Source organism: Dama dama, chromosome 30 (genome assembly GCF_033118175.1).
Source record: "Dama dama isolate Ldn47 chromosome 30, ASM3311817v1, whole genome shotgun sequence".
Classification (NCBI taxonomy): domain Eukaryota; kingdom Metazoa; phylum Chordata; class Mammalia; order Artiodactyla; family Cervidae; genus Dama; species Dama dama.
The window spans coordinates 86,296,756-86,304,572 of NC_083710.1; the positions used below are offsets into that span (position 1 = coordinate 86,296,756).

A 7,817-nucleotide genomic window follows, 5' to 3' on the forward strand; every position below is an offset into this window, starting at 1 on the left:
GAAACCTTTGCAAGTTTTTTACTGGTAGTAAATTAGTAGACAGATCCATTTCCTTGTAATTCTGAGGAAACATTATCTTGTCAAAATAAATAACTATGCAATAAATATACTAGTCATTCATTAGTAACTTCTACCATTAAGATTAATTCCCAGGCATATGGTTAAGAAGAATATATAAAAATCTTTTAAGATCCATTGATCTAATGAAGCAGCATTCTAAATTAATGCTGCAAATGCAATATCATTACTTGCAAAGAAGCTACGTTTCTGGTCTTATAGAACGTTGGCAAAGCAAGCTTAGTTTCAGTTTAGCTTAGTTGTCAGGAGCACAACTAATCAATCCAGGCTAGAATAGAGCCCTCGAACTGGGTTCAGTCGAAGTAGGTATCCCTTAGGCCAGATCTCCTGTGAAAGCATCACAAGAACCCTCTGGTCCATACAGCCCTTGACCACACTTTTCCAGCAAGTGAGGCAAAGGAGGCTCAGTTGTGTTCCTTGGGGGAGGTTCAGGGTGTGATGAAGAGAAAGGTAGACAATATGGCGTATCATTTCTTTTGAAAAGCAATACTATTTTATTGCTTAAGAAATTTTATTTTTTTTTAATTTGTTTTATTGTTTAAGAAATTACCTTTGGAACAAAACATCAGGGTTTGTTGAGATTCTGCCATCATTTCTTCCCCTACTAAAAGGTCACTGCAGTATCTTCATCTCCAACGGAGCCCTTGAGAAAATCTCGTTTCAGCACCATGGACAGCAACACTCCTACTAGGACACGCGCCCACGGTCACATTTGCCATTTCTTAAGAAACTTGCATACACTACCCCTTTGTGAACCAGCAAGGTTTACAGCCATTATTATATTCAACAGGAAGGGGCTGAAGATAATATATGTTATCAATGAGTTCAGTATTTTTTAGTTGTGCCGTTAAGCATTTGCCAATTAGTACTTCCTGAGAGCATCCTAAAAATTCAAGCTAATTACATAAGGTGACTAACAAATAATCTAACACTGATCAGTTATCACCAGATACGTAATCAGAATTTTCTACTCATACTGAGCCTCTGATCAATAACTATACACATTTCTAAGAGAAAACAAGAAACTCATGTGAGTAAATACGCTTAGGTAGGCCCCCAAACTTTCGAAACAACCACTACTACTCCTGGAAAACACGTAAAACGCTTTTAGTTCTTCCCACATAAACAATCACAAACACTTTCTCTTGTCCCTTTGGCCAACCAGCTTAATTATGTCACTATCAGAGACTTCATGTGTAAGGTCCGTAAGCCAGACCGCACATGGCCTGTCTTAGCCTGTTCTGACTTCAGCTGTGGTCAGCAGTATTCAGTCCCATCACAGTCTTCCTCACAAGCTTCACTCAAATTACATTAAAAAAAAAAAAAAAAAAGTGGCAGAATCTGAACCAACTCCGTAGCTTTAAGAGATAGTTAAAGCACTGGCTTCATCATCTCACAAGACCAGAGTCCTCCCGATCTGCCAAGGATTCTCAGAAGGCACGGATCCACCAGCAATTCACAAGAGAGTCCCAAGTCAAGCAGCAGGTCAGGCGCTTACAACCACAAAAACAATGGTCGAAGTAACAAAACCAGAGTCAGAAAGCGACTTTAAAACTCTAGAAGACACCTCCACCCAACACACACAGAAATAACAGCGCGAAGAAGGGGGGAAAAAAACCCACAGGTTCCTACCTTACAGTCCTCAGGACACGATTTCACCGAGTACTCCTCTGATTGTAAGTATTTATGCAGCACGCTTTCAAACTCTTCGTATTTCTCCTGAGCGTGGTGGTCGTAGTCTTGGTAAGCCTCGACGCACTGTCTGCAAGTGGTCATCTCACCACCCTCCTTGAGCACCACATCCAGACTACAGTTCAAAGTGTTGGGACTGGACAACCCCGAGAACAACTCCCAAAGTGTGTAGGAATTACAAAACGAAAGGTAAAAATCCGACAAGTTCCAGAGCGGAGCCGGCTGCGGCGGGCCCCGGGTCTGCTGCCGCCGCTCCCCGCGGGCCGCCGCCCCCCGACTCCAGTTCCTGGCGCACACGGCGTCCGCGCTCTCCACCGTGAAGCACTGGCCCGAGGAGGCGCCCTGCGGGTAACAAGTCTCCAGGCGCCACGCGGGTCTGGCAGAGTTTCCTGGAGGAAGAGCCTTGCCCCGGCTGTCGGCGCCTCGGCCGCCCTCGCCGCCGCCGCCGCCGCCGCCGCCGCCGCCCGGGGAGGGGGGCAGGGTGGGGGACGGGGAGGCGGAGAGGAGTCTGGGCGCCTGGGCGGCGGGCGAGGGCTCCCCCATGCTCGCCAGGGGCGCGGGCCAGGACGGCTCGTGCTGCCGCTGCCGCTGCCGCTGCTCCTGCCGCTGCCGCTGCCGCTGCTGCTCCTTGTCCCGGGCGCGGGTCAGCCTGGCCTCGGCGCAGAACCACAAGTGATCAGAGAGCAGGACTGTGAGAAACAAGAAGGAGGCCAGAGACAGTCGCCATTTCTGAGCCCTCTCCGAGTCGGTGAACGGTTTCTCGTTCTCCCGGGGTGCTGCCAACCAGATTTTTAATCCGTCGTCATACTGCCGACACATCCAAGCACCCCTGGTCATATTTTGGGAGCGCACAGCCCTGGCCGACTCCACCGCGAGGGCTCCGGTGCCGGTGTCACCACAATATGCATTGACTTAGGGGTTCGATTGCCTTCTCCCCTCCTCCCTTTCCTCTCTCTCCCTCGCTCCTCTCGCTCGTTGCCTACATCAATATTACCAGGCTTCGGGGGGAGGCAGGACTCGCTTCCGACCTAAGCATCCGCCGACCCCATCCTCTGTCGAGTGGGAAACAACAATGCAGAGACAGGGAGGCAGGGGGGAGAGGGTCGCTCGGAGGCGGCGGCGGGCTGTGGCCGGCGGCGGGCCGGCTGCAGGAGGTGACGGCGGAGGTGGCGGGGCGGCGGCGCCTGTCAGCCGGGCACGGGCAGGGCGCGGGTCCCCATGGCCCCGCGGAGGACGGCCCGCTCTCCCCGGCCAGGGGCACGCCGCGTCTCGGCTGCCCACGGACTGCGGCCGGAGCGCCTCGCCGGCGCCTCCTCCCCACCCCCCGCCCGCTGCTCCTTCCTCGCCGGCTCCTTCTTCGGCTCCTCCGGCGGCTACTTCTCGCTCGCTCTGCTCGAGTCCGGAGCCTGGGCGGCCGCCGGCAAGGCGCTCCCGCCCCCCCACCCCCCAGCCCGCGCTCCGGCCGCCGCCGCCGCCGCCGCCGCCGCTGCCGCAGGTCCGCCCGCGGGCGCCGGGCTCCGACTGCTGACGCCGCCTCCCCCGGACCTCGGGGCCGAATCGCCTGCGCTGGGCCTCCCGAGAGCCACAGTCATCTTCAGTCCCCGGCTAAGTTGCCGCCATCTTCGTCCTGGAGAAGCACTTTTTGGGGGGGAGCGCCGGCTCGTGCGTCATCTCCTCCTCCCGCGCCGCGCTCGCTCCCTCCTGGCGCATTGGCACCGGGCTCGGCCCGGCGGAGGGGGAGGCGAGGGCGCCGGGGGTCCGGGGGGTGGGCGGGGGGAGCCCGACTGGGCCGGCAGGCCGGCCTGGGCGGCTGCGCGCTGACGCCTGCCGTGCCTTGCCGTCCCCCACCCCCCCTACCCCCGCCACCTTTGGTTTTTTTCTGTTATTACTGATAAAAGTCAGACTGCGGACGGCAAGGTTGAGGATGCCTGCTGAATTTCTTCGGCACCTCCTGCTCCCTCTCGGACTCCGGGGGAAAGTCCGAGTTGCGGCGGGTGGGCAGAGGCTTCTAGCCGGCGAGGGTCTGGATGTTGCCTCCTTAACTAGACAATGAGCGTGGGCTTCCGAAGAGAGGCTGCGGGCACGGGAGGAAACCTGAATTGGCTGGCGGGGGGCAGAGGAGGGACATCTGATCTCTTTGCATGTGTCTCTGGATCCCTGGACAACTAGACATCAACAGCTTCCAGTGCATTATCTTGTCAGATGATTTTAGTATATGGCAGGGGTGATGCGCGTGGCATCTATATCCTTAGCTGTATGTAGGACAGCGACATTTTTCATAAAGTAAAAGGAAATTAGAAGTGGCCACATAGAGTATTAGAGAAAAATACTAGGACCTCGCCTTCCAGGCTTCACTGACTAGCCCACCGTTTCGAGTTCCAATCCTTCCGACCTCGGAGGATTCCTCCTCGGATCTGGAGCATCCCAAGCTCCTGTGACCCCCACTCGGAAGACCTGCGCCCAGCCCCCACCAAGCTGGGCTCTGCCGTCGCCCAGGACTTCCGCAGCACCGGGCCGTCAGGCTGCCCTGATGGGTGGCAGCCGTAGCAATCCGAGCCTCTGGTGCCCCTTAGCGTTGGCTCTTGGAGTTCCGAGAAGGAAAAGCCTGTCACGCTAGGAAAATCAGGGGTCCTCTCGACCCCGCCTCATGCGGGTCAGTGCTGTGGGCAAACATCAGTCTCCTTTTCTGTGAAGACCGTGCCCACTCCGCCCCTCAGGCCCACCGAAGCTGCGAGGGCAGGAGACGGAGCCGGTGCTAGCACCTTCCCTGGGCGCGCGCCCTCAGCGCAGCAGAGGACAGCGGTGTGTCCCACCGAGCACTCACCATGGCAAGCGCCTTCTCTGCTTTGGAATGACTCTCCTGTTCTGCAGGGTGCGCATTCACACGAGCGGTGTGAGGGTGCCATCGTTCTAAGTGTGTTGAGAACCCAAAAGGACGGATCATCCGCATTCATATTCTTTTTAGAGGTGCTGTGAGTGTTGGCACTGGGGCAAAGTGGATATTTTTTAAAAAGCAAGTTGCAAAAGATAATTGGCAAGATTCGACCAACTGGTCCTTTCTGCAGCATAGTAGGGTATATATTAATACTAAATTTTACCCATGTAAATTGAAAGTTTCTAAAAACTATGTGCAGTGGCCATCAGAGCTTGGTGCAATTTGACAGCTGGTTGATCTAAAAGTGTCATATAATGTTTGAGAACACAACCTATGTAAGTGTACCATTCTGGTACTTTGGCTTTTAGTGTGTTGAATTTTAACTCCATAAAAGGTCTAGAAACTAAAATATATACTTTCTATGGCAGGTTTATCCTTACCTTATAGCATCTTTAAATAAGCAAATTTCCAGGTTCTGTTGAAAATTTAACATGAAAAAAAAAAACATTTTATCTGAGCTTTGTATAGAAAGCAGAAGGTGAGGAAATAATCTTTTCAATTCTTCTCTTTTGATAGTTTAAATTATTTTGGCATTGAATAAAATATTTTTTTCTCAACCAGTGATGTGGATAAAGATATCCTTTGGAAAAGTCTCTTTAAACTTTAGAAAGCATTTTGTTTGTCTTCTACCCTCTCATCATGATTACTTTTTTCTTAAATGTAAAACTTCAATCCACTTAAACCAAATCACATTTAAATATAAGATAAAGTCTGCTTGTAGAAGTAAGTGAGTATATGGGCGTGGCATTTTCTATTGTATAAATAAATACATGTGGAAGATAATATCAGAAGTCTCCGTTTCTATTTCTTGATAAACATTCTGCAGAATATGAAAGGGAACACAGCATACTCTAAATCCTGAAATGATTCTCTCTCCCTTTGTTTTGAACTTGTTGGCCCTTTGTGACAAAATACAGAGTGTGATAATCCAAGGCCTTTCTTTCTATAAACACAAAGTTTTTTTTTGCTTTTTTATAATTTTTTTTTTTTTTTTTTGCTTAGCTATCTTTCTTTCTGTCCAGATGTAGTTGTTTAATACCTGGGTTACAGGATTTAATTTCATATTTCTTTCTCTTACCTACCCTCTTCATTCTTCTTCACCTTGTTTCTTCCTAATCTGAAGATGCTTCTCCGTTTATATATATTTTTTATCTCTACTGTGCAAGACTGAAAGCTCAGAAAATCCTTGGCTAAGGAAGTTCACACAGGGAGGCTCACACAGAAAGTTCACAGGCACACTAGGCTGAGTTTCAAAACACAAAGATGATCTGAGCTCAGGTGACTGGCCTTTTAACCAGAGGGAATTCCACCAGAGCCCTTCTGCCACCCCAAAGGGGTTAGTTCAGTTCAGTCGCTCAGTCGTGTCTGACTCTTTGCGACCCCATGAATTGCAGCACGCCAGGCCTCCCTGTCCGTCACCAACTCCCGGAGTTCACTCAAACTCATGCCCATCGAGTCGGTGATGCCATCCAGCCATCTCATCCTCTGTCGTCCCCTTCTCCTCCTGCCCCCAACCCCTCCAAGCATCAGGGTCTTTTCCAATGAGTCAGCTCTTCACATGAGGTGGCCAAAGTATTGGAGTTTCAGCTTCAGCATCAGTCCTTCCAATGAACACCCAGGACTGATCTCCTTTAGGATGGACTGGTTGGATCTCCTTTGCAGTCCAAGGGACTCTCAAGAGTCTTCTCCAACACCACAGTTCAAAAGCATCAATTTTTTGGCACTCAGCTTTCCTCACAGTCCAACTCTCACATCCATGCATGACCACTGGAAAAACCATAGCCTTGACGAGACGGACCTTTGTTGGCAAAATAATGTCTCTGCTCTTTAATATGCTATCTAGGGTGGTCACAACTTTCCTTCCAAGCAGTAAGTGTCTTTTAATTTCATGGCTGCAGTCACCATCTACAGTGATTTTGGAGCCCAAAAAAATAAAGTCTGACACTGTTTCCACTGTCTCCCCATCTACTTCCCCTGAAGTGATGGGACCAGATGCCATGATCTTAGCTTTCTGAATGTTGAGCTTTAAGCCAACTTTTTCACTCTCCTCTTTCACTTTCATCAAAAGGTTTTTTAGTTTATCTTCACTTTCTGTCCTAAGGGTGGTGTCATCTGCCTATCTGAGGTTATTGATACTTCTCCTGGCAATCTTGATTCACAGAGGCGGGCAAAGTGACTGTTGAGGTTCCAAAGCTGAAGTACCTAAACAGTCCACCACTCCCCAATATGCACCCTCCAGCCCCCACCCAACCCTGCTTCCTCCAAACCCATTTGCCTTCAACCCGGGCAGGTTGGACTTTCAGCTTGGGTCAGACCTGCTCTTGTTCACAGTGATTAATAACACCTCAGCTGAATATAAGGAAGATCTTAAGTTATGCCTCCAAGAAGAAAGTGGCAGATGTTCTGCTGAAATGAATTATCACATTTGTTCTTTTTTTTTTTTTTTGTCTTGAAATATATATTCTGTCTCTCCTGTCCCAAGTCCAGCATACTACAATTCATACCGACTCTCTTCCCAAGCCCCATCACTCCATGTTCATTTTCAGCTTCAAATTTATGTCCACTAGCCTGGAGTTGTGGTTTCTGTTGTATGTTCCTGCTATTGACAAACAGACCCATTAACTAGAGGATGGACTTTAAAGCTAAGAGCCGACAGACCTCTTGCAATCAAACTATTCACAGTTACTTCAGACAGCGCTTCTCAGCAGCAGGTCTGCTGAAAGGCGGCGTCGGATAACTCTTTACGGGCGGGGGCTCTGCGTGCGTGGCAGGAGGTGCAGCGGCCTCTCTAGCTTCTGCTCACAGCATACCAGCAGCACACGCATCTCCCCAGCTCTGGCAACTAAAAATGTCTCCAAGCATTGCCAAATGTCCCCGGGAGCAAAGTCGCCCGAGTTGAGAACCACTGCTCTAGAAACATCTCCAGTTAGCAGTTCAGTTCAGTTCAGTTCATGTAATGTCCGGACTCAGTCATGTCTGACTCTTTGCGACCCCATGGACGGCACCACGCCAGGCCTCCCTGTCCATCACCAACTCCCAGAGCTTGCGCAAACTCATGTCCATCGAGTCAGTGATGCCATCCAACCATCTCATCCTCTGTCATCCACTTCTC

The 7,817-nt window shown here is 50.4% G+C and overlaps 1 protein-coding gene across 1 annotated transcript in view; it reads right to left on the reverse strand.

The window, feature by feature from the left end:
- NALF1 (NALCN channel auxiliary factor 1) overlaps positions 1 to 2,867 on the reverse strand; it is a 587,247-nt gene extending 584,380 nt beyond the window's left edge. Inside the window, exon 1 of the mRNA XM_061133274.1 lies at positions 1,711 to 2,867. Within this exon, the coding sequence (XP_060989257.1) occupies positions 1,711 to 2,607 (897 nt within the window). The 5' untranslated portion in view covers positions 2,608 to 2,867. The remainder of the gene's footprint in view (positions 1 to 1,710) is intronic.
- Positions 2,868 to 7,817: the final 4,950 nt, after the last annotated feature.